The sequence below is a fragment of the Schistocerca piceifrons genome, chromosome 4 (assembly GCF_021461385.2).
Source record: "Schistocerca piceifrons isolate TAMUIC-IGC-003096 chromosome 4, iqSchPice1.1, whole genome shotgun sequence".
Taxonomy (NCBI): domain Eukaryota; kingdom Metazoa; phylum Arthropoda; class Insecta; order Orthoptera; family Acrididae; genus Schistocerca; species Schistocerca piceifrons.
This window is the reverse complement of record NC_060141.1, coordinates 383,670,014-383,697,663: the sequence shown is the minus strand read 5'-3', so window position 1 is coordinate 383,697,663 and position 27,650 is coordinate 383,670,014. Positions and strand designations below refer to the sequence as shown.

Below are 27,650 nucleotides of genomic sequence, written 5' to 3'. Positions count from 1 at the left end.
TTGCAAAATCACATGTAATTTATTATAACATAAATACATGCTAAAATGCTTATTCCTGTATCTATATATACACGCAATTACATGGGATCATCAGATATACAAACAAGTACATATCTACTTTTTCTTCCCCTTCCTTTTTAATCGTTGTGCATGCTTATGTGCTTTATGATGTGTTCTCTTCTTTTCTGCAATAATTTCTAAGTAGCATCTCTTATTGTATTTCTTGAACTCTGCATCTGCCAAAAGCTCATCAACAATTGTCTTCTTTCTCTGTTTCTTTGGTATCCTGCTACTGTAAAAATCTTCAGGTGCATCCACAACTTTTCCAACCTAAAAATAAATACAGACATATTTGGTATTTAAATTCTGCATCTGTATTGGTACTAAATACTATACATTAAAAAGAAATGAGGTATCTTTATCTTAAGCACTATAATGTTTCATTGGGAAATCAGAAATGGCATAGTTACCTAACAGAAGATACTGCCAACACTGTGCCTTTAGTAAAATAATGTTACTTGTATGGGCTGGTGTAAGGGGGCATTGCACAGTATGCAAAACACAGATGCACATACACACAACACAACACAGTAATTTCTATGGCTACTCTCAGCCTTATTACATTACAGAAACTGGATCTTTGGTCATGTGCAAACCCAAGAGGGAGGTGAAAAAATTTTCTTTGTGGGGAATATTAGATATCTACAGCACCTCTTGAGTAAAAGTTACAGATGTGAATTTCGCTCCACTCTGTATCTCTACAAACAAATAACCTTCGGAACTGGATACAGTACAGGAAGAGGAATAAACTGCTCACCATAAAGTGGTTCATGTGAACAATTCTGAATATAAATTTTAAACAGAAAGTAAAATGTGAAAAGGTATGCCCAACTTTCATGCAGACAGACAGATGTCACACTTGTTAAAATACTGAGGGGTAAATATTTTTAATGTTTCATCTTCCATCACAAATGAATGAAAACAGCAAGCAAATTAGAATCTTTTGTCAAAAGATGTTCCATTTCAGGACAGAGCACAGGAAGAGTGGCTATCAGTAAACCTATGTAGAAGCTTAAACTTTCTAGCCTTACCTTAATAAACATTACATTACACATATGGCTATTTTTTTAAATTCAGTTTAGAATCTCTAGAATGGAGAGAGATGTAGTTGACATTACGAAATGAATCTCATATTCTCACTAAATAATTATATTTACTGATGAAAAAGTAATCTGAAGTTTTAACAATACTGGTTACAATAATAAATAGAATGATAAAAAGGAGACAACAAAAGAACTTGACTGCAAAATATGTAACCTCCAAAATATCTGCACTCAAAAGACAAGTCTATACTTTACGAAAGAAACTACGCAGTATGGAAACGTGGCAGTCAAAATAAACTGGAAGACGTTAAAAGTATATTACAAGTCTTAGACAATCATCTTCCACTAGACAAGCATATACTTTCCAGTAACAGCCAGCAGGTCCAGTCGGTATGAACAAAATAAAACGAAAGATAGATTATTTTACCATGTACACTATACAACTTACAATTAGTTCAAACACTGTCTATATTACCTTGCTTCTATCATTAAAAATTACCAACAACAACTGCTATGCAATCACGATGCCATGGTTCCTGACCTCAGTTTCACAAAAGGTAAATACTAACCTTGAAACTAATACAGAAAGAAGACAGGACACCGTCAGAAAGAAACTAAATCTCAACACCAAAAAGAAACACAAAAATGTGAAAAGGAAGATACAATATTAACGTTACACACAAAACCCTGCAATTTTCATGGCATATCAAAATCAAGTCATTACTAATAGCAAAAGAAGTCAAGGGCATGCAAGCTCACCAATATTTGAGGCATTAATATGTATACTATCCTACACCTAAAAAGCTTAAGGCAAATACAAATGATAAAAAGACGAGGAGTAGGAAAAATTAGACTAGTGTAAGAGATAACCGCACTATTGAGAAAAAGTAAAAATGTGGGAACACCTTTGTAGTGGGCTGTTTTGACAGGCGGCTCTGTACACAACATCCATGTACAAAACAGCAAGGTGCAAAAAAGCACAGCAAAACAGCCAACAACACAAAGAGTGGATTCCTGACAAATTACTCTTGCATGAGTGCAATAAAAATACAGTATGCCTGGCTTGGAGAGTTCTACTGGAGATGAGGAGTTAAAGGAGCATTGGCGTATAAGGCATCGCAGTTGTTGTTGTTGTTGTGGTCTTCAGTCCAGAGATTGGTTTGATGCAGCTCTCCATGCTACTCTATCCTCTGCAAGCTTATTCATCTCCCAGTACCTACTGCAAGCAGCATCCTTCTGAATCTGCTTAGTGCATTCATCTCTTGGTCTCCCTCTACGTTACCTCAGAACATGTCCTACCAACCAATCCCTTCTTCTAGTCGAGGTGTGCCACAAATTTCTCTTCTCCCTAATTCTATTCAATACCTCCTCATTAGTTATGTGATCTACCCATCTAATCTTCAGCATTCTTCTGTAGCACCACATTTTGAAAGCTTCTATTCTCTTCTTGTCCAAACTATTTATTGTCCACGTTTCACTTCCATACATGGCCACACTCCATACAAATACTTTCAGAAACGACTTCAACACTTAAATCTATACTCGATATTAACAAATTTCTCTTCTTCAGAAATGCTTTCCTTGCCATTGCCAGTCTACATTTTATAATCCTCTCTACTTCGACCATCATGAGTTATTTTGCTCCCCAAATAGCAAAATTCATTTACTACTATAAGCGTCTCATTTCCTAATCTAATTCCCGCAGCATCACCCGATTTAATTCGACTGTATTCCACTATCCTCATTTTGCTTTTGTTTATGTTCAACTTATATCCTCCTTTCAAGATACTGTCTATTCCATTCAGCTACTCTTAGAGATCCTTTGCTGTCTCTGACAGAATTAGAATGTCATTGGCGAACCTCAAAGTTTTTATTTCCTCTCCATGGCTTATAATTCCTACTACGAATTTCTGCTTGTTTCATTTACTGCTTGCTTAATATACAGATAGCATAACATTGGGGATAGGCTACAACCCTGTCTTACTCCCTTCCCAACCACTGCTTCCCTTTCATGTCCCTCAACTCTTATAACTGCCATCTGGTTTCTGTACAAGTTGTAAATAGCCTTTCGCTCCCTGTATTTTACCCCTGCCACCTTTAGAATTTGAAAGAGAGTATTCCAGTCAACATTGTCAAAAGCTTTCTCTACGTCTACAAATGCTAGAAACGTAGGTTTGCCTTTCCTTAATCTTTCTTATAAGATAAGTCATAAGGTCAGTATTGCCTCACGTGTTCCAGTATTTCTACGGAATCCAAACTGATCTTCCCCGAGGTCGGCTTCTACTAGTTTTTCCATTCGTCTGTAAAGAATTCGTGTTAGTACTTTGCAGCTGTGGCTTATTAAACTGATAGTTCGGTAATTTTCACATCTGTCAACACCTGCTTTCTTTGGGATTGGAATTATTATATTCTTCTTTAAGTCTGAGGGTATTTCGCCTGTTTCATACATCTTGCTCACCAGATGGTAGAGTTTTGTCAGGACTGGCTCTCCCAAGGCCGTCAGTAGTTCCAATGGAATGTTGTCTACTCCGGGGGCCTTGTTTCGACTCAGGTCCTTCAGTGCTCTGTCAAACTCTTCACGCAGTATCGTATCTCCCATTTCATCTTCATCTACATCCTCTTCCATTTCCATAATATTGTCCTCAAGTGCATCGCCCTTGTATAGACCCTCTATATACTCCTTCCACCTTTCTGCTTTCCCTTCTTTGCTTAGAACTGGGTTTCCATCTGAGCTCTTGATGTTCATACATGTGGTTCTCTTATCTCCAAAGGTCTCTTTAATTTTCCTGTAGGCAGTATCTATCTTACCCCTAGTGAGATAAGCCACTACATCCTTACATTTGTCCTCTAGCCATCCCTGCTTAGCCATTTTGCACTTCCTGTCGATCTCATTTTTGAGATGTTTGTATTCATTTTTGCCTGTTTCATTTACTGCATTTTCATATTTTCTCCTTTCATCAATTAAATTCAATATATCTTGTGTTACCCAAGGATTTCTATTAGCCCTCGTCTTTTCACCTGCTTGATTCTCTGCTGCCTTCACTATTTCATCCCTCAAAGCTACCCATTCTTCTTCTATTGTATTTCTTTCCCCCATTCCTGTCAATCATTCCGTAACGTTCTCCCTGAAACTCTCTACAACCTCTGGTTCTGTCAGTTTATCCGATCCCTTCTCCTTAAATTCCCACCGTTTTGCAGTTTCTTCAGTTTTAATCTACAGTTCATAACCAATAGATTATGGTCAGAGTCCACATCTGCCTCCGGAAATGTCTTACAATTTAAAACCTGGTTCCTAAATCTCTGTCTTACCATTATATATGCTATCTGAAACCTTCGAGTATCTCCACGCCTCTTTCATGTATACAACCTTCTTTTAGGATTCTTGAACCAAGTGTTAGCTATAATTAAGTTATGCTCTGTGCAAAATTCTTCAAGGCGGCTTCCTCTTTCATTTCTTACCCCCATTCAATATTCACCTACTACGTTCCCTTCTCTTCCTTTTCCTACTATCGAATTCCAGTCGCCCATGACTATTAAATTTTCATCTCCCTTCACTGTCTGAATAATTTCTTTTATCTCATCATACATTTCATCAATCTCTTCATCATCTGCGGAGCTAGTAGGCGTGGGCTTCGTGTCTATCTTGGCCACAATAATGCATTCACTATGCTGTTTGTAGTAACATACCCGCATTCCTATTTTCCTATTCATTATTAAACCTGCTCCTGCATTACCCCATTTTGATTTTGTATTTATAACCATGTATTCACCTGACCAGAAGTCTTGTTCCTCCTGCCACCAAACTTCACTAATTTCCACTATATCTAACTTTAACCCATCCATTTCCCTTTTTAAATTTTCTAACCTACCTGCCCAATTAAGTGATCTGACATTCCACACTCCGATCCATATAACGCCAGTTTTCTTTCTCCTGATAACAACGTCCTCCTGAGTAGTCCCCGCCCAGAGATCCGAATGGGGGGCTATTTTACCTCCGGAATATTTTACCCAAGAGGACGCCATCATCATTTAACCATACAGTACAGCTCCATACCCTCAGGAAAAATTACGTCTGTAGTTTCCCCTTGCTCTCAGCCATTCGCAGTACCAGTACAGAAAGGTCATTTTGGTTAGTGTTACAAGGCCAGATTAGTCAATCAGCCAGACTGTTGCCCTTGCAACTACTGAAAAGGCTGCTGCTCCTCTTCAGGAGTCACACGTTTGTCTGGCCTCTCAACAGATACCCCTCCGTCGTGGTTGCACCTACGGTACGGCTATCTGTATCGGTGAGGCACGCAAGCCTCTCCACCAACATCAAGGTCCATGGTTCATCTCAGTTATCATGCGATATAACATCAACAGCGAATGATGGTTGCAGAGTGGATTTACTGGATCCACAGATTTGGCACCATTTCACTTGATGGCATCAACTTGCTCTGGCTGGACAGGAAGCACAGATAATGTTCAGGTAGTTGGATCAAGCTAACTACCATCTGCTTTCATCAGATATATGTGGATATAAAAATGTTAATAAAGTATCATAATTTTGTGGGCATAAGAAGGATTAAAAATGTGGAGAAAAAGAAAATTACTGAAAAACTGATGCTGTCTTTTGGACGGATGTTAATAAAACATTCAAAGTCATAAAAGTCAATTGTTTATAAAACTGATTTAAATAGGATATAGGAAGATTTTGTTTTACACACACACACACACACACACACACACACACACACACACACAGAGAGAGAGAGAGAGAGAGAGAGAGAGAGAGAGAGAGAGAGAGAGAGAGATTGGGGGCACCTTGCCTTGAAATAAACAGGAAAGGCAAAAGCAGTCCTCAAATCTGTGCACTTGCCACACCTTTTGTGGTTAACTAGGTGAAAATACTTCCATGACTATTTGTTAAAAGAAGTTTAAAAATGTCACTTGTTTTTTGCGTTGCTTAACTTACCTGGAAATATTTTGGCAGCACTTTAAGGTCATTCTTCTTGTAGAAATGTTTTGGATCAAGAGCAGCCCTCATCTGAAGAACCATCAGGTCATTCTTTGCTTCATCTGTGAGCTCAGGTGCTGGCATATTAAACCATTTAGCACCCTTTGTGCGCTCTCTTTGTTTCTGAAATGGAACATACATTAAAGCAGAATTTTCATTAGGAGGCTTGTAATTTTCAGTACATAAACTGAATTGACTGAAAACCATGAGCTGTAATTGCTCAACAAATTAAGTCACCCAAGAGTCAAATGGTTTTCCATCAACAGCACAAGAAGAAGTAACTTCCAAACTTACATATTCAAAGTGAATACATAAAACTGCAACTAGTCACTTTTTTGAATTAGTTATTTATTCATTACATGAAGCAGTTTTTGAAACTTTTCAAGCTCATCTTCAGATGGTGTATAGGAAGCTGGGTGCTGGCTCTGTGACAAAAAAATGGAACATACTTTGATGCATGAGTACTGTTATCTGCTGATTTGGATCCAAAATTTAGCTTTGTGCTTTTTGCGACAGTATGGAAGGCTTTTGTTGTTGATATCCGTCTGTCTGCTTATTGTGAAGGCCAGTTGGTACCACGTCACTCACTATCACTGTTGTCACAATGTGATATGACACATATTCTGTAGAAGTGAGTGATGTGGTACCAACTGGTCATCACAATGGAAGCAGACAAATGGATATTAACAACAAAAGCTGCCCATACTGTCACAAAAAGAACAAAACTAAATTTTGGAGCCAAATTGGCAGATAAACAATACTCATGCCTTAAAGCATTTTCCATTTTCTTGCCACACAGCCAGCACCCAGCACTATGCTTCAAATAGCTATGTAACTTTGTGTACATTATCTGAAGATGAACCTGAAAGGTTTCAAAAACTGGTTCATGGAATGATAAGTAACTACTTCAAAATAGTGACTGGTTGCAGTTTTATGTATTTACATTCAACATACATTCATGGGTTCTTAAACATCTGTAATGGATAGTTTTAATCTTACTTATTTAACTTACAATAACCATTACAAACTACAGAATACAAAGCAAGACTTGTGATGAACAGAAGAGAGATGGAATAAATTAAATTTGCCCCAAACATGTATGAAACAATAACACTAACACATCCTGAAGGCCTAATCGTAACAACTGTAATAGTGCTACTGGTTCTTGGAGGCCTCTGCTGTAAAATACTACCCCTCAGGTTAATACACTTCCTGCCAATCAAACAGCTAGCTGGCAATCCTTAACAACAAGCTCTCATTCCATACCTCTCAAAGGTCAGAAACACGATACAAGTCTCTAGTTTCCAATTCTCCCATTCTTTCACACGACTGGAGTTAGTCAAAACTTTCAGTCAATGAGCCTGAGTAGTGTTTCAAATTGTCTTATACCCACATACATACTCCGTAAGCCACTATATGGTGAAATGGTGGAGAGTACCTAGTCATTTCCTTTCATGTTCTTCTCACAAATGGAGCTAGGGAAGGGCAACTGTCTACATGTCTAATACAGGCCCTAATTTTTCTTAACTTGTCTTCTCAGTCTTACATGATATATATGTTGGCAGCAGTACAATTGCTCTCCTGTCAGCTTCAAATGCCAATTCTGTTAATTCCTTTAAGAGTGTTTCACAAAAAGGACTTCATCTTCCTTCTGGGGATTCCCTTTCAAGTCCATGCAGGATCCTCATAACATTCACATGTTTATCAAACCTACCAGTAACAAATCTAGCAGCATGCCTCTAAATTGATCCGATGTCTCCCTGGTGGGAATCCCAAACACTTGAGAAGTACTCAAGGATGGATCATACCAGCATTTCACACAATCTCCTTTATAGATGAGCTAATCTTTTCCAAAATTCTCCCAATAAAACAAAGTCAACCACTCACCTTCCCTACTACTGTTGCTACATGCTCATGCCATTTCATATCGCTTTGCAATGTTACACACAGATATTTAACTGACACAACTGTGTCAAGCAGCAAAACACTAATACTGTGTTTAAACATTACAGAATTGGACTTCCTAGTCATCTACATTAACTTACATTTTTCTACATTTAGAGCAAGCTGGCACTCATCACACCAACTAGAAATTCTGTCTAAGCCTTCCAGTACCTTCTACAGTCACTCAAAGACAATAATTTTCCAATCATCAGCAAAAAGTTGCAGTCAGATCATTTATGTAAATAGAGAACAAATGCAATCCTATCACACTTCCCTGGAATACTCGTAATGATACCAGTGTCTCTGATGAACGCTCACTGTCCAATATGGCTTACTGGATTCTACTACTTATGAAGTCACTCTCATAGCTGAGAACTTAATGTGTATGCTCGGACCTTTATTAACAGTCTGCATTGGTGCAGTGTCAAATGCTTTCGAAAATCTAGGATAGTGGAAGCTGTCTATTGCCCTTCATCCTTGGTTCACATGATGTCATGCAAGATAAGAAAACACTGAGTTTTGCATGAGCAATACTTTCTAAACCTCGGTCAATTTGTGCGCATAATCTTCTCGCATTAAAAAAATTTATTACACATTATATTCATGAGAAATATGAAAATAATTGAAGAAACATTCTTCAACCTCCACTTAAGTTCTCTTGCACAGTTCACTTAAAAGTCAATATGTTGTCATCATCATTAGAATTATTACTCATGGTTACTAGACAGCAAGTGACTCACTCCCAATGAGCACCATTCAATGACTGGATCACTATACCCTGTCCGCACTCTGTATGGTGATGGCAGACAACAACACATTCTGCTGGTGTTGGGCTGTTTGACTGAGCCCTTATTGTTAGTAAAGAAGGGTCTTCATTTGCTATCCACTTTTAATAAAATATGGTCAGCTGAAACACAGAACAGGGGTTAGTCACTGTCCTCACCCATCCAGCCCCCCTCCCTGTTCCCATTACAGCACTACATAGCCGTCATTTCACTGCCACACCCAGTCTTTTAATTTCTTTTATTTTTATTTTTATTTCTCTCCTTTGCACTACTTGCCCCCTCCCCCCTCTGCACCTTCTCTCCTACGCTCAGTCTAAACTGCAAGTACTTCACTGTCTGCCACTCCCACCACACTATCCCTCCTCCTCCCCGCCCTAGCCGCCTCCTTACCCCCACCCAGTCGCCACTCCCATCATACACTGGTGCTGCAGCTCGCAGTGTAGTTTCAGCTCTCTGAGACTGCAGATGTGTGTGCAAGTTGCGCTTGCGTGAGAGAGAGTGTGTGTGTGTGTGTGTGTGTGTGTGTGTGTGTGTGTGTGTGTGTGTGTGTGTGTGTGCAATTTGCGCTGTGTGTGTGTGTGTGTGTGTGTGTGTGTGTGTCTACTGCTGACAAAGGCCTTAACTTCCGAAAGCTATGATTGTGTGAATCTTTTTATTGTGCTGATCGCGGCTCAGCATCTCCGTTATATGATGAGTAGCAACTTTCCTTCTCTCCTATTGGAACAGGGGTATTGCAAGACAATGTACTTCCCCTTATAGCAAGTATGTTGACTAATTGGAAGATAGTTTCACATGCAGGTGCATTGCCATGGCAAAAGAACCAGTCTCCTGTCTGTCACAAATCACGTCCTTTTTTTATGAACACTGTTGCACAGTCTTCGTAAAACTTCCAAATAAAAGGTTTGATTGACAGTCTGAGCTGGGGGGCAACAAACTCTTCTAAATTATTGGGCAGTTGATGCAAGTCCAGAACAAGGTTTGTCACCAATTGACATGTCGCCATTTTTTAAATCGAGCAAACCACTCGTACACTTGAGTTTTTCCCATAGTGTCATCTTGGTAAGCTGTTTTTAACATGACAACAGTTTCCGATGCAGTTTTACTCAGTAGCAAACAAAATTTCACTGCTGCACTTTGTTCACTTAAATTTGCCGTCATAAAAAACGGAACAAGAACAAAACAGCACTAGCAAAAACAATCACTGCAAATGAACAGAACAAGCCAGGTTGAGAACACAGGCAGCACTGAACTGGCAATAAGTTGCGCTATATATGCCTAGTGGCCAAAATGAGTACTACACAAACTCCACCCACGGCAATGTTTTTCCGGTTTTTTTGGAGTACAACCTCGTAAACAGAAAGACCTTAAAAAAGAAATATTTCCTCACATGATATTTGTGGTTTGATTAAATTTTCACTTCACAGCTTCAACATAATTTACTAAAAATTTGAATAAAGATTGTGACCAGGCTGATTTTTAGTGCAGCCCTAAGTCTATGTTATGGTGAAAGGTGGCAGCCTGATAGTGAGTCTTTGAAGTCAACAAATTTGATAATACAACATGACACACTACTAAATTTAGTGAACTGTTCAAATAGTTACTCAGGAGACAGACAGCGATCACAGGTTACGTACACCTCACCCTTACTATGGATTGTTATTTTGGTGATATATGATGTACCACAAATTTGTTTCTATTGTTGTTGTGGTTATCTTGTTAATTTATCTGATTATTTCAGCTGTTTTTCAGATACTCCGTGCATTTTGTTTTCATACTAAAGTCACAATTGGGTACAATTACTGCTCTTTTATGGGACGAGGCAATTTGTCTGCAATGGCACACTTATTCCTAGTGGCTTGGAGTGAGAGGCAGCAGACGTGTATAAATGTAGGACAGGAATGCAGTGCGAGGTATGGCAAGTGTACAGACTAGGCATGCAAAACACTGGTACGGGGGAGGGTAAGGTGAGGTGCACAACAAAGATGATGTGGAAGCATGAATTGGTAGAAAGTGACTGAACAGAGGAAGAGGAAACTGTTGTGTAAAGGGTGTAGTGAGAGTGGGTTACTGTAGACTGAAACCAAGAGCATTATGGGAGCAACGAATGTGTTGCAAGTTTAACTTCCAGCTACATAGTTCAGAAAACCCGATGCTGGGGCGAAGGATCCAGATAGCACAGCTGGGAAGCAGCCACTGAACGTGAGCAAGATGTAGTCACAGTAGCATGTCCCAGTGGGTGGTCAATTTTGTTCTTGGCCATAATATGGTGGCAGCCACTCATTCTGAAGGACAGCTGGTTGGTGTACAACATAAAATATTGTGCAGCAATTGCAGCAAAGCTGCTTTCATGCATAACCTTGTCTCTGATAGAATAGGATACCTTTGTGACAGTACTGGAGTAGGTTGTGCTCGATGGATGAATCTGACAGGTCTTGCACCTGTGTCTTCCACAGAAATATGACCCATGTGGCAAGGGGGTTGGGAGTGGTATAGATAAGGACCAGGATGCTGTGTTGGGTGTGTAGGTGACAGAATACCACTTTAGCAGGGGTGGGAAGGTTTGTCAGTAGCAAATCCCTCATTTCTGGGCAAGATGATACACCTTGGTTCAACAAACGTATTAGGAAGTTGCTGAGAAAGCAGATAATTTTTCACAGTCATTTTAAACATAGTCACTGCCCCGCTGACAAACAAAAATGATGCGAAATGAAAACAGCTGTCAAAATGTCGAGAGATTCTTTTAACTAATTTGAAAGCAATATTTTATCTGCAGATTCTAAAAATAACCTCAAAAAATTTTGGTCCGTAAACTCTATAAATGCTACAAATAATTCAATACTTTCTCTTGCTGACAGTATGGGCAATGTAACAGATGATGATAAACAGAAGGCCGAAATTCTAAACCTAGCTTTCAAAAACTCATTTACAGTAGAGGACTGCACCACCATTCCCCTTGTCAATTATCGAACAAACGCAAGGATGGCTGACATAGTGTTTAATGTATCAGGGATTATAAAACAGTTAAAATCCTTAGACGCCAGGAAGGCATCTGGCCCAGAAGGTATCCCTGTAAGATTTTATGTTGACTATGCTACACATATAGCACCATTCTTATCCATCATCTATCAGAAATCATTGGAACAGAGGAAAGTTCCACGGGACTAGAAGAAGGCCCAGTTCATGGCAATCTATAAAAAGGGTAGAAAATCGGATGCACATAATTACTGGCCAATTTCACTGACATCGATTTTTTGTAGAATCATGGAACATAGTTTGTGTTCAGGCATATTGACCTTTCTAGACTCTGAGAAGCTCATCTTTGTGCATGATATACAACAGGCTCTAGACACCAGCTCCCAAGTTGATGCCATATTCCTCGACTTTCGAAAGGTGTTCAACTCAGTTCCGCACTGTCGCTTGCTCCAAAAAGTGCGTGCTTATGGTCTATTCGATGACATATGAAGATGGATAGGAAGTTTTCTAACAGAGAGAGGGCAGTATGTCATCCTGAATGAGGAGACTTCAACAGAAACACGCGTAACATCAGGTGTGCCCCAGGGTAGCGTAATAGGTCCGCTGCTTTTTATGATTTACGTAAACGATATGATTGATGGTACTGACGGCGGCATTAGACTGTTTGCCGATGATGCTGTAGTCAACAGGAAAGTAGTATCCCATGAAAGTTGTGAACAAATCAATGAGGATTTGCAAAAAATAAATGCATGGTGTAATGACTGGCAGTTATCTCTCAATATTAGTAAGTGTAACCTACTGCGTGTAACAAAGCGAAAATCCCCATTAATGTACGAGTACATAATAAATGCCCAGTCTTTGGAAGCAGTAACATCCGTCAAATATCAGGTTGTGACTATTCAAAATGATCTCAAATGGAACGATCAAGGAAATTGCTTACAATATTTTAGTTTGTCCAGTCTTAGAGTACTGTTCATCTGTATGGAACCCTTACTGGTTGGGTCTGATTCAAGAGATTGAGAAGGTCCAAATAAGAGCGGCAAAATTCGTGACTGGTACATTTAGCAATCGTGAGAGTGTTAAAAATCTCATAGAAAGTTTGAGGTGGGACACACTTGCAGATAAACACGCACTAAATGGAAGGAGCTGCTCACTGAATTCCAAAATCCGATCTTTGTCAAGGATGTAGAATTTATATTATTACCACAAACTTTCAAACAGCGCAATGATCACCTTTCAAAGGTAAGGGAAATTACAGCTCATACTGAGGCATACAGAGAGTCATTTTTTCCTCGCGCGATCCGCGAGTGGAACAGACGGGGGGGAAATATGCCTTGGGGTGTGAATAGTGCCCTCTGCCACACACCACTTGGTGGCTACCAGAGTATATATGTACATGTAGACATATCTAGGTTTCCAGATAGTGACTGACACAGTGTGTGACTGCAGATTTTTAAAGGTGCGAGCATAAGGAATGTTTCTAAGTACGTGAGTGGCTCAAAGAATTCTTAAGTAAGAGAACATTGTTCTCCCCAATGAGTGTTCATCAGAAACAAAAAAAAAGTGTGATAGGACAGCTTTTGCTTTCATGTACGTAAATGATTGGACAGACAGGGTGAGCAGCAACATTTGACTGACTGATGACATTGTAGTGAACGGGAAAATTTCGTCATTGACTAAGTGCAGGAGAACACAGGATTGCTTAAGACATACTTTCTATTTGTCATGATGAACAGCAACTTGCTTTAAATGCAGAAAAATGTAAGTGAGTAGGAAAAAACAATCCTGTAATGTCCAAATACAGTACTGGAGGTTGTGCTGCTTGATGTAGTTACACTGAGTAAATATCTTTGCTTAATGTTGCAAAGTTATATGAGATGGAACAAGCATGTACAGTCAGTAATAGGGAAGTCAGTAATAGGTTGGTTGATCTGGGGAAGGCGAACAAACAGTGAGATCATCAGATTAGGGAAGGACAGGGAAAGAAGTCGCTCATACCCTTTCAAAGGAACCATCCCGGCATTTGCCTGGAGCAATTTAGGGAAATCATAGAAAACCCAAATCAGGATGGCCGGAAGCGAGTCTGAACTGATGTCCTTCTGAATGCAAGTCCAGTGTGCTAACCACTGCGCCACCTCACTAGGTCAATAATAGGGAAGATGAATTAGGAGAATTCTAGGGAAGAGTAGATGTTCTACAAAAGAGACTGGGTACAGAAAACTAGTGCAATTCATTCTCCTGTAATGCTAGTATTTGGGATCCCCACCCTGTCAGATTAAAAAAAGTTGTAGAAGCAATTCAGAGGTGTGCTGCTAGATTTGCTACTAGCAGGTTTGATCTACATGTGAATCTTACGGAAGTGCTTTGTAAATTCAAATGGAGGGAATATGGTGTTTTTTCACAAAGAACTACTGACAAAATTCAGTAACATAGATTTCACATAAGAACATCAAAGGCAAGGTAAGAGAATTTGGGCTTGTACAGAGGCATACGGTCTCGGTCTCTCTCTCTCTCTCTCTCTCTCTCTCTCTCTCTCTCTCTCTCTCTCTCTCTCTCTCTCTTTGTTAAAATTTATGGTGAAACCTTCAGCTGTCATTTATTTTGCACAATTCGTTACTACAGCTGGAGTCAAGAACGATGGTTGTCAAGTTCAGGCTTGTTCTGCGCACCTGTGTCATGCGTTCTCCGACAACCAATAAGCATTCAGTAGTGTTCTGAGCACTCTGCTATGAACGTTGTATGCAATGCGAGCATTATACTCGACTGTAGCACATTATCTAGTGAATTTTTATTCCATTTGTTGCACGTTGTCATGGCTAATAATGAAGATAAGTGACAAGTGCTACCTAGGTAAACAAGACACATAATTTGTGGGATACGCGCTTTCATCAAGCACAAAGCATATATATGTGCATACTGCAACCATCACTTGGAACCAGCAACAATGCTATCACCATCCTAGTCCCGACCTGTGCGAACCAACATCGTTCATGGATCAGACTGTAGTTTTGGTCAATGACAATTACTGAGCTTAGCTGGTATAAATGGCAGGAAAGGTAAACCCTAATTTGAACAAGAGTAAATTTTCATAAAGAACTGACATCACTAGCTGTCAACTTGGACTTGCTTCTGCACAAAGTTATTGGAGAGTTATTATTGTGAAACATTTTTATGTACTATGGTTGGCTTAAAAAAGCAAACTACTTTTGTTCAAATTATGTTTTAATTTCCCTGCCATTTATGGCAGCAAAGCTTGATAATGGTCACTGACCCAAACTGGTTGCTAATTGTGCAAACTAAATGATAGCTGAAGGTTTCACCATGGGCTTTAACTATTATCTGGTGGCTGAATATCCCCAATTGCATACATACATACATAGCCTTTTTACTCTTGTTTCATTAGCTAGTGAAAGAGCAAAGGGAATGACTAGTAACCATACAAGAAATTCTCTGCCTTCCACTGCACGGAAGCTTACAGAGAATGTAAACAGATGTATGCACATGTACGCACGTTCTGGCACTGCACTTTGTTCACTTGGTGTATCAAAGCTACTTCATGCAGAACGTTGAACTACAATAATGATCAGTTTATGTTTGCCAAATGAGAGCAGAAACATGTTTGACATGCACTCCATCACAATCACAAGCTGGTGTCAGTCAACTGTTAGCCACAGCATGCTGCAGAAAATTTCGAGAATGAACTGTTCTGATCTTGCCGTGGCCACGAGTTCTTTGTGGAAATGTTTCTGGGAGGTTTTGCCATAACTGGTGAGTTGGAAAAGGGTTCCATCAAACTGATACTTTTAGCACACACTTTAAATGTGGTTTGGAAAATAAAGGAAGCAGTGGACTCAAACTTGCGACTTCATCTACATTGTGCTATGTTTACCAGTAGACAATGAGCAGATTCAGCACTACAACAACCTGAGTGGGAGATAACACTTTCTCCGGTAACTGCTGCACCCTACCATGTTGCCAGATCATATCGATGGCCAGACTTAGAATTCTGAGAGGGCAGCAAGTTTTACTCGCATCTTAAGTGAACAACATCTCTACCATGGCTGACTGGCAGCCACATTTTATGTCAAAGACTGTACAGAACTAACATACAATGAAATGAAGTTTTGGGAGTCCCATGAATACATTTCAAATTTGCTCTGCTCAGTGTTGATCTTTGGCACACAGGATATACAAAATCTCTCTCTGCCAGTGCAATTTGTACAGAGCAGAAAATGAAACCTATCAAAATGAATAGAATATTACAGTGCTTTGGAATATATAAACTACAACAAATTAAAATAAGAGAAATTGTAGCCTGCGTGACAAGAATTTACTTCATCTCTAAGAGATGATATTACAACAAACTTTTGTTTAAAGACTGTATTACCCTCCTCCCCTATTTGTCATATGACAGAAAAAGCATACAGTATACACTGATCAAAACCTGAGCAGTCAACATCACTAAACAGCATAGTAACAATACATCTATTCATTACAATGTATATTCCACCGCAGTTTTGTAGTTTTGTCTCATGCAAACATCCATGTACTTCCATTTTTATTTATTTGTGTAATACCAAGTTAAAACCTACAAGGAAAGAAAATATAGGAGCACGAAGTACTATTACTGAAACATATCTTACAAATAAAATGTATATATCTATGAATTGTTGGCAGTTCAGTAACTCTATTTCAAGTAAACAAAATGGAAGTGTAGCAGACCTTCCAGCAAGTACCTTTCTTTCTAGTCTCAATCGTTTCTCACTGGTTTCATGTGGTATAGCATGCTGCTTTTCAAATCCAGGTTGTATAACACTTTTTTGTAACAGTTTATCAACTGATGTTAATTTCCTACATGATTCATCAACTCCTGTACCTCTTTTCAGATTCATATCAATGTAAGATGGCATATCTTCGAGCCCTGGTATCTCTTTGATCAGAAGAGCTGCTCTGAAATTAGAAAAAAATAACTCATCAGCATAATTTTCTGCAAATGAAGCATCAAAATACAATCTTTGCAAAGACACTGCACAACAGATGTAAGAAAAGTACACATTTATAGATAGAAAGATGTCAAATGAAACACATATGGAAGCGAAAAGTGCAGTACATGGAGTGTTCAACAATTACTGTAGCAGTCTCTTATCTAAAGACCACACAAAGTACAGAGAAGTTCTTGTAATATATTTAGATTTTCAGTGTTGTCAAAGTGAGTGTCCAGGCACTCAAGGATGACACGTGTGTCAGAACTGAGAGTAGCAAAGCAATATCAGAAATGCTGAACTTGCAATACCAATGTTCTAAAAACAAAGGAAGATCCTGGAATACTACCCCAGATTAAGTCGCACAACACAAAAAAATGAGTGCTATAGATATCAATGTCAGTGGTGCTGAGAAACACCTGTAATATAAAAAAAAATGAATATCTCAAATGTCAGTGGCCCTGCAGACTCACTGCCAGATGATATACAGGAATTTGTAGCAGAGTTGCCCGCTCTCTTAATCATAATATACAGTAGACACCTAGAACAAAAATAAGTGTATAGTTTTTGGTAAGAAGCATACGTCAAACCATTCCACATTAAGGGCACGAGATGTGGGCCACAAAATGATCATTTAATTTCACTGATATTCATATGTTGCATGTGGAATCTTAATAGTCATATATCTTAACTCAAACCCAATGTACTATCTCCAAGTCAACCAGCAATGTGAAAACCATGGATTAAAGTAATCACATGTATGCAGTATTTCTTGACTTCTGAAAGCACTTGACCCAGTACCACACAAACGCTTATTAAAGAACATACTACTATAAGAGATATCGAATGAAATTTGTGACTGGACTTGGGATTTACTGGTAGGGAGAAAACAGGAAGTTACCTTGCGTGGAGAGTCATTGAAAGATGTAGAAGTAACTTTAGGTATGCCCATGGGAAATATGTTGGGACTCATGGTGTTCATATGTTTATGATCCAGCAGACAATACTAATAGCAGTATCAGACTTTTTTTGCATACATTTATAATGAAGTACGATCTAAAAAACTGCATCAATATCCAGCCAGATTTCGAAAAGCTTTCACGGTGGTGCAAAGACTGCCAACTTGCTTTATATGTTCAGATATGTAAAATTTTGAACTTCAAAAAATGCAGAAACATGTCTTAGCACTAAGGCCAAAATATAAATGAGTCATTATTGTACTCAGTAAACACAAACAAATTACTTGTAACCATTTTTGGGGGTATGAAATGGAATGATAATACAGACCCAACTGCAGCAAAGTAGGTGGTAGACTTCAGTTCACTGGTTAGGTAAAGGAAAATTACATTCTACAAAAAAGACTGCTTACAAAATGCTCAAGCGACTCATCCTGGAAGAGTGTTTGGAACCCACAGCAAATAGGACTAAAAGAGGATACCAAGCATATATAACGAGGGACAGCAAACATTTGACGTGGAGAAGAGCATCTTAGAAATACTGAACTGGTAGGTGCCTAAGGATAGGTATCAATTATCCAACAAAATCATATTTACAAAACTTCAAAATAAAAAAATGGCTCTGAGCACTATGGGACTTAGCAGCTGAGGCCATCAGTCCCCTAGACCTTAGAACTACTTAAACCTAACTAACCTAAGGACATCACACACATCCATGCCCGAGGCAGGATTCGAACCTGCGGTCGCGCGGTTCCAGACTGACGCGCCTAGAACAAAACTTCAGAAGCAGTATAAAGGTGAAATCTAGAAATATACTACAGCCTCCTATATACTGCTCATGTGGGCACCACACACACAGACACTTCATTCCCACACTCTTTACACAAATGAAATGGAAAGAAATCATAAAATGTGGTTCATAACATGCACTTGACAGTAGTTTGTAAAGTACGGCTGTAGGTACGAGAACACAGTGTTTTATAAATATACTTATCAGTGGATATGACAGAAATTACTTTATTACAGGTGTGGTTTATACATCATGAGCGCATTACATTTTAATTAAATCAGGAAAGAAAACATCTGTGTATGAGAGAGAGCCCTAAGCAGACATCAAAAGTTTAGTTATAAGGGAGGACAACATATTGAGCACAACATGTGAAAAAAAAACAAGAATTGCTCCAAGAAAAACAAACTGCATTTCCAAACTGTAAAATCATGTTTTTTACACTCTTCTAAGTGTGATGTGGTGATTATTATTTGTTATCGTTAAGTTTAAGACTGAAGAGAGGAGAGTAGGGGAAAAAGAAGAAGAAGAAAGAAAGACCAAATTTTACTTCTTCTGACTTACTTCTTTCTTACTTCTGAAGTATTTGCATCTATATTCAATAATTCTTGGAGATCAGTGTCAATTAAATTTCGCTTAGCATCATTTTGGGAACATCCAGCTACTTCACCAATATCCGATTTCCTATCACCATCATCATCGTTGCCCTCACTCTCATCCTCATCGTCGTCGTCATCGTCGTCGTCATCGTCGTCGTCGTCATCATCATCATCGCCACCACCACTCCCAACACATTCTCCAAATGTGTAACTTTCTTTCCATTTGCCACAACGATCCTCTTGTACTGTTGCACCTATGCTTACAAATAGAAAATATGATAATTTTACCACCATATCCACATTTAGATACACAATCAGGGTACTTTTCAGCAGTCAAGTTATCTCTGTAGTACTTACATTTTTGTTTCAAATGGTTGATGTTCCACATACTGGCACTATTTTGTCCAAAAAGTAACCATAGTTTTATTATCTCTGTTACTCTTAGTGCCTGAATACAGAACATCAGTCATTTGAAACAAAAATCTTAAGTGGTACAAAGATGCCCTGACTGGTAAGAAGTTGCTTTCATTGACTATATGCCTAAGTATTAGGGCTAAGAATATTTTAGAGAAAATAATTTACATCTCAACAGGCAGGAAACAATGTGTACAGAAAAAAATAACAGTTTGAACGATTTCATTGGGGATAGAGATAAGGTAGAAGAATTGCAATAGGTTTCTGGAAATAGAGGTGAACAAATCTCTGACATCGGAACCACATTGATAAGATATGTTCTAAAATAAGTACAACTATATCTTAATACATTTATCTGTGAAATGTGGTTTATTTACCTCTTAACGCACAATTCTCAGTCACCTGATTCATGTATAAAAGGCATGACAAGATCTAAAATAATAAACTTTTTAAAAGAGATACAATATTGTCACTTTTTTCCCCTTTTCTGTTGTTCCTTAGTGGCTTCAGAATTTATGCCAGTATGTTTCGTCTTTGCAACTAAGTGAAAGGCTGCCTGTTTTTTGCCATATGCGTTTCGCTTCTTTTACTTATGAAGCAACTTCAGTGTCCTGCATTACATGTTTCTATTTATAATATAATAAATGTATTATGTAGAGTTACAATATGCTACAATGTTACAGTTCTTCATGCTTTTCTCATTTTTCAGATTACAAACAACTTCCGTAGCAAAAATTTTATAAGGTTAAATTACCACTTGGTGTTACTTAAAATTTCTAATGCTGTTAGTCCATATGTGCAGTCCTGAAAATGTGTTCAATCGGTCCCCACATGCTCCAGCTATGACACTTTTCCACCCACGTTTATTAAAACACTATGAATATGTTTGCAGAGTGAGTGAGGTAAGGTGTGTGTGTGTGTGTGTGTGTGTGTGTGTGTGTGTGTGTGTGTGACAGAGAGAGAGAGAGAGAGAGAGAGAGAGAGAGAGTTATGGCTGATAATGATTTGGACTTTCTTTTTCACTGCAAGGGCTCTTTGTATATTAAAGTTTTTCTGTAATGTCAGGAGATTTTTGTTGCAATCATTCAATCTAATACTTTTTATGTCTTGTTGCATGTTGGATGGTCCCAGTCCAATTTTTTATTAGGTGTTCAGTAAAGGTAGACTGGCTATTTTCATGCTTCCAGCTCCTTATGTGTTCTTTATACCTACTTTTGAAATTCCTGTCTGTCTTCTCTGGATATACTGATTCCATTCCTGACATTCTAACTGGTGTATACCTACTCCTTGGTATTTACTTGGTTTGTCTGTTGTTGTTTGTAAATGTGGCTGGAGAGTTTCTTGTTCTGTAAGGAACATGTAATTCCATTTCTTTAATATGCTTCCTAATGTGTATGCTGATTTGTGTTTGTATATTAAAGTGTATCATTTATTTCTGTTAGTCATGTCATGATTATTACTGTTTCATGTTCCATGTGTGCTGTAGTGTCTGTGAGGTTCTATGGTGCATCCATTCTCTGCTTGTTTTCATTTTGATTGTTTAGTTGAGATTTTGTACTACATGGGTGTTGTAATCATTGTTTGTGGCTATGAGTTTTGTTTGTAATTCTTTTTCACCGTTTTCTTTTTTTAGTTTGATATTATTTAGTCTGTGAACATTTTTGATTTTGCGGGTGGTTGAATGATGAACGTATAATTGCATCTGTAGCTGTTAGCTTTCCAAAGAAGTCAAGTCAAAAGCGTACTTGTTGTTGTCTCTCTTTATGTTTATATGCAAGAAATGTATTTGATTTTGTGTTTCTTTTTCCATGGTGAATTGAATGTTTTAAGTATATTGTTTACATCTGTATGGTGCTTGTCTACTTTCTCTGTTGGTTCATCTACCATACAGATTAGGTCATCCACATATCTGTACCAGTAAACAATTTTGTAGCCTTTCTTTGTGATGACTGAATCAAAGATTGTGTTTTCTATGTGGTTGATGAATATGTTTGCCAGTGTTCCTGATACTGGGGATCCCGTTTAAAGCCCATCCTTTTATGAGTAGAACTTCTTTTCAAATTGGAAGTAATTTTGGGATGTCATTGCCTTGTGGGTTTTGGTTATTTCATTAATACTGTCTGCAGGTAAAGATGACCAAAGCTGTTTGTGGAATGTGTAACAATTTTATTTGTGTTATGAGGTTCCCCCCCCCCCCCCCTGCTGTTCTTCATTTCATAGTGTTGCATAATGATTTTGGTCATGTGTTTTGCCAAATGGTATGATGATGCATTCATGATACTACACGATACATGCATTATATGTCTAAAAAGGAACATATACGATACAACACTGAATATATTTCATAAATAAAAGAAACGAAATGAGTATGGCAACAAAAAAAAAACTGGTTTTCATTTAGTTGCACACATGGAACACACCTCCATGAAGAAATACAATAGTTTACATTATTTTATACACATTTCTGAGACACTGCTACACAAATGCATACTGCACTTCCCAGAATACAAAGATAAAATGTATAATTACCCTGTGAAACTGTTCTCAATGAATTCATCAATAGAATAATACTAACCATACCCCATGTTAAATATATCACTGCCTTTTATTTTATTGTAAAATTTAAACTCCATACACACTGGTGTTTGGGCATAAGAGTTTTACACTGTTTGTGCTGGAAGTTTAAAATTTTCTCTGTGCGAATACTGTAATTGCGGTCGAAACGGAAAGAGTTTACTCTATGCTGAGTTTTATATGAGAATAACAACACCTCATATATGTAAAGGGAGAATAGATAGGCTTTTTGGTAATACTTTACTTAGCCTACTGCAGCAGTGTAATAGTGTGGTGATACTGGCAACGACTGGCCATGGAGTAAATAATTAATGCTGTTCCAATTCTATTGTTGAAAGGTTCTTGTATGTAGCCTTGTCCATTCAGTAAATTAAGTATCCTCATAAAGCAAACATTTCATAACAAAACATTTGCACTAATATGAAGATCACATAATTTCCATCATTCAACAGTCACTGGCAATGTCAGCACACAGCACCACCACTGGTGTAAGTAAAATTTAACACATGTTCATAATTATTTTCTTTTATAATACTAAGAGTCTGGTGACATGACATTTGTTAAGCTTCCCCATAAGATTGTACCATAAAGAAAAACTGACTCAAGGCAGTAGTGATCAATATCTTTCTGGCATCTATGTTAGTGGCACTTGCTAAAAAATACATTGCAAATGCTAAGCTATTGAGTTTATTGCCAAGTACTCAATGTGTAGGGGCCTTCCTTCCTATTTCGATTTTTATCACAACTTAGGCCTGAGAACTTACATGGTTTGCTTCTGCAATTTACTGATCATTGCAAGTTACCTTAATTTAACTCTGTTCCAATGATTTAGCTTAACAATGATTCATTTTGGTTTTAACCCCCATTAATTTAATTTTAGTCTATTTTGATGGAACCAAGATTCAAGTTTTTCTAGAGTATTTTTTACTCTTTCTGAAATTCTTTCAGGGACCTCATTTTCAATTAGGACTGATGTATCATCAGCAAATAAAACGGAATGAAAATAAGTAGAAAGTGGTAGATCGTACCATACATCAATACAGGGAGCAGAGACAGATGCACACAATCAGAGAATTGGAAAACTCCAAAAGAAAGTCATCAGATGCACAACAAAACTAATACCACAGGAATCTTGCAAAAACAAATTTAATGAATCAGAAATGGTAATTATAAGAAATCTGTAAATATGGTACTTCTTTCAATGGTAAATTGTTCAGTGCCTCTAAACAGAGATATTTATGTCAATGACACAACACTAAAGAAAATTACTGAATCTGCAGCAAACGATTAAAAATGACAGACCCTAAGAATGTGGGAGGCTAATTACATGACATACTGCCATCCAGCACAGAGAGCATAAATAAACTGAACATCCTCAAAAGAAAACTGAAGGACCATTTTATCTCTGGATGCTGGTTTAAGGTGAAGCTGTACGGCCCACTTGCAGGCAAATTCATAGGGCAAGTGTAACTTCAAAGTTGGAAATTGAATAAAATACTTCCTTTAGCACGCGGAAGCAAAATTTCTGGAATAAGAAAAAAGGAAGACAAGATGTTGTTCTCACAATATAGAAAAAGTCATACAGACTAAGTGAAAAATGTGTTCCAGATTCTGTATCATCATCATCATCTTGGACAGTTTCCAGCCACTGGCTGGGTCTGTCGGGAACACAAGCCTCTCCACCGTGTTCTGTCTTTCCACCATTCCCCCTCTTCCACCTTCGTCCAGTTCTCTCCTCTTCTCACCACACATTCCTTCACTCCCTTCACCCATCTATCTCTTGGTCTTCCTCTGGGCCTCTTCCCCTCCAGTTGCAGATCAAACATCCTCTTTGGAATTCTTCCCTCATCCATTCTCTTCATGTGTCCATACCACTGCAGTCTTGATTTTTCTATCCTGTCCTGTACTGGTTCCTCCTTTAGTCTTTCCTTCACATACAAATTTCGCAATCTGTCTCGTCTTGTTACACCCAACCTGCTCCTCTGGAACTTCATCTCACTAGCCTGTATTCTACTTTTGTCGCTTTTGTGCATTACCCATGTCTCACTTCCGTATGTCAATATGGGGACAAAGTAGGTTCGGTATATAATTCCCTTGGATTTCTGTGGCACCTCCTTGCTCCAAATAAGCCCCCTAATGCATTTGTAGAACTGCCCTGCTTTTCTGCATCTTTCATTTATTTCCATTGCGTTTCCCCCCTTACTTTCAATCACGCTTCCCAGGTACTTGAAGTTCTCTACCACTTGTAGTTTTTCCCCTCCACAAGTTATATCCACATTTGGCCTATTCTTCTTCCTTGTTGTGACGATTATTTCACTTTTCTTTGCAGAGAAATGCATTCCATATTGTGCTGCCGTTGCCTCCCATGCATCTAACTGCTCTTGCACCTCCTTCACGCAATTTCCCCATAACATCAGGTCATCGGCAAAAAGCACTGCTTTCATTTTATGATCTCCAATTGCATCTGATACTTGCTGTAGGATTTCATCCATAACAATAATAAACAATAAAGGCGAAAGTGCACTTCCCTGTCGCAGCCCATTTTCCAGCTTGAACCATGCAGTACGTTCCCTCCCCACTTTCACACAACTCTCACTTCCCTCATACATTTTTCTGACTTTTCGTGTAATCTCTTCATCTATCCCTTTTGCGTTCAGCACATCCCAGAGCTTGTCCCTACAGATACTATCATACGCCTTCTCAATATCCAAAAAGGCCATGATTAAGTCCTTCCCGTACTCATAGTGCCTTTCCTGCAGTTGCCTTACCGCAAATATGAGGTCCGTTGTTGATCTTCCCGGTCTGAAACCGTACTGCTCCTCTTGCAGTCTACTTTCAATACTGCTTCTTATTCTCTTCTCCAGCATCTTTTCATAGATTTTTCCACAGTGGCATAGCAGGGTGATTCCTCTGTAGTTCTCACATCTCCTTTTATCCCCTCTCTTGAAGATCGGGACTATAATTCCTTTCTTCCAATCCTCAGGAATTCTGTTCTCCTTCCACACCACCCTCAGCACTCTGTATAGCCACTGGGTTCCTACTTCTCCTGCTGCTCGTATCATATCCACTGTTACTTCGTCCCAACCTGGTGCCTTGCCCCCTTTCATCCTCTTTATGGCTTCTTCCACTTCATTCCAAGTTAGATCATCAATTTCCCCACTATTATAATCGTCTGCTGCCTTAGGCTCTTCATCGCTGTTAGTTACCTGCTTGGCAGCATTCAACAGATCTTCAAAGTACTCCTTCCAAATCTTTTTGAGCTCATGCATTTCCTCCACAACTCTTCCATTATTATCCATGATCCTCAGGCACTCGCTTCTGTCATTCCTCTTATTTCTTACCATGGTGTAAAGTACTTTCTTGTTCCCTTCACTGTCCTCTTCTAACATTCTTGTCCATTTTTCCATCCACTTCTTCTTCTCCGCCCTTACTATGGTCTGTGCCGCTTTCTTGCTTTCCTTATATTTTACCCTAGCTTCCTCTGTTCGGGTCTGGAACCATTCTCTGAAGGCTTTGTTCTTTCGAAGTACTGCCTCTTTACATATGTTGTTCCACCATGGGGTTTCCCTACTTCTCCTCTTTGTGCTAGTTCTTCCGCACACAGTCTCAGCTGCCTCAACTAGAGCCCTCTTAAAATCGCCCCATTCTTCTTCCACTGTTCTCTGATCTTCCTTTGGCAGCTTCTTCCTGATCAGTGTCTGGTACTGGGTCCTCCGTTCATCCTCTTTCAGCATCCATGTCTTCAACCTTTTCTCCTGTATATCTGTTGCCCTCCTATCTTTTTTCTCTCTTAGGGTGGCTACCAACAGCCGATGGTCGCTGTCTAAGGCCTCAGATGGTATGACCTTAACATCTGTGAGGCTGCTCATCATCTGCCTATCCACTAGTACATAGTCTACTACTGAAGTTTGGGACCAGTCCCCACTGTACCAAGTTATTTTGTGACTACTCCTCTTCTTGTATCACGAATTTGCAATCGCCAGCCCATTCCTCTTGCAGAATTCCAGCAACAATTTTCCTTCTCTATTTCGGTTCCCCCAGCCCTCTGGTCCCATTATCTCCTCGAATCCTTTCCTGTCTGTGCCAACATGTGCATTGAGGTCCCCTATTATAATCTGATTTCCTCCATTTAGCTGCTTTTGCATGTCATCTTCAAATTCCTCCTTCTCCTTTTTTGTACACCCCACCTGTGGGGCATATGCTTGGATGATTTCAATGCTTTTTCCTTTCACCCGTACTCTGGCTTTTATCATTCGATCATTGATACCTTCCACCTCCTCCTGCAGACCCTCTCTGACCACTATTGCCACTCCATTTCTTCCCCTCTCATTCCCTATCCAGTACAGTTTACATCCTTTACTTAGTGGTTTTTCACCAACTCCTCTCCACCTAGTCTCAGCAAGTCCCAAGATGTCCAATTTCCTCCTTTCCATCATTTCTACAATTTCTTCTAACTTCCCAGTTAGAGTCCTTATGTTTAAGGTGCCCAGCCGTAAACCATCTCGTAATCCTTTTCCATTGCTTGGTCCGTTTCCTTTAAATCCGTTCCGTGATCCGAGGCATGTTCCCTTTTTGAAAGCAGTTGATTTATCCACTACTGGCTTGCTAGGCCTATCGCAGCTTCACCAGAGCCCCGTTAGCCGTCACGTTTCAGGGTTCCCATAGGGCCTTCTCAGCTACCGTAGCGGTCCTGGGGCACACGAAGTCCCCGCTGTACATCGCCCCTAAAGGCAATCCCCTACTTTGTGCCGTTGCCCAAATATGATTTTCACGAACTTTGACCGTATATTAATGTATAAATGTTTTCTGCAGTATGATAAAAAAAATTAGTTTTCAGTTTGTGTAACTATATTAGTATTATCTGTAGTGTTGCATAAATAAATATTTGTAGACTTCCCTTACATAAGCACGACTGCTGCATAAGTTAATGTAGGCTATTAGTATTTATCATCACAATGCATAACTAAAAGAAGTTGTTTTCTCTCTGTTTCTCTAATTATCTGTTAACACCATTACTAGAAACTTTTTTTTTTTAATCAGTGGCAAATTTCTATGTAATTTGTTGAGTCTGTGTAAAACTGGCAACATGAAATGCTTCATATAAAAGTAAAATACGTTCTAAGATCAATAGATAAACTAGGCCTAAACAAAATTACATAAAAGAACACCTGTTGCTTCACGATAGGTTGTCATTATAATTGAAAACGACAAATGTGTATCATGTAGTTCTCGCGGAACTATATTAAATCTCCTGACTGTGTCACGGCATCACGCTGATTTATTGTGTTCTACAAATCAGCATTTTCTTCCCTCACACACCAAAACAGCTGTATTTTCGCGACAGCTCACCTTTCGCTCCCCGTACATCTTCATACACGCCAATATCATAAAGCCTTTTCTTGGATGATAATTTATTGTTCAAATTTGCTAGTTCACTTTCTATCAACTGCTCAAAATTCATTCTTGTAAGATATACTGCGACACCACGCTAACTCAAAACACGCACGGGAGATTGTAAACAAACGTATATCAGAGTT

General features: G+C 38.8%; 1 protein-coding gene across 1 annotated transcript; it reads right to left on the bottom strand.

The window, feature by feature from the left end:
* On the bottom strand, positions 1-27,650 carry LOC124795405 (deoxynucleotidyltransferase terminal-interacting protein 2). The gene is made up of 5 exons (XM_047259427.1): positions 27,463-27,650; positions 19,091-19,379; positions 16,538-16,751; positions 6,058-6,222; positions 1-330 (listed from the first exon to the last, which is right to left on the bottom strand). Exons 1-5 carry the CDS (start codon positions 27,572-27,574, stop codon positions 115-117), a joined length of 996 nt encoding a protein of 331 aa, XP_047115383.1. The 5' UTR covers positions 27,575-27,650; the 3' UTR covers positions 1-114.

What these genes read in the sequence shown, in the direction of transcription:
- LOC124795405 (XM_047259427.1), bottom strand. Translation starts at nt 27,574, where the DNA reads ATGAATTTTGAGCAGTTGATAGAAAGTGAACTAGCAAATTTGAACAAT. An exon ending in AGATGTACGGGGAGCGAAAG is followed by an intron (nt 19,380 to 27,462) that starts GTGAGCTGTCGC and finishes TTGTAAGCATAG; the next exon opens with GTGCAACAGTACAAGAGGAT. An exon ending in GATTGAGACTAGAAAGAAAG is followed by an intron (nt 6,223 to 16,537) that starts GTACTTGCTGGA and finishes GTTCCATTTCAG; the next exon opens with AAACAAAGAGAGCGCACAAA.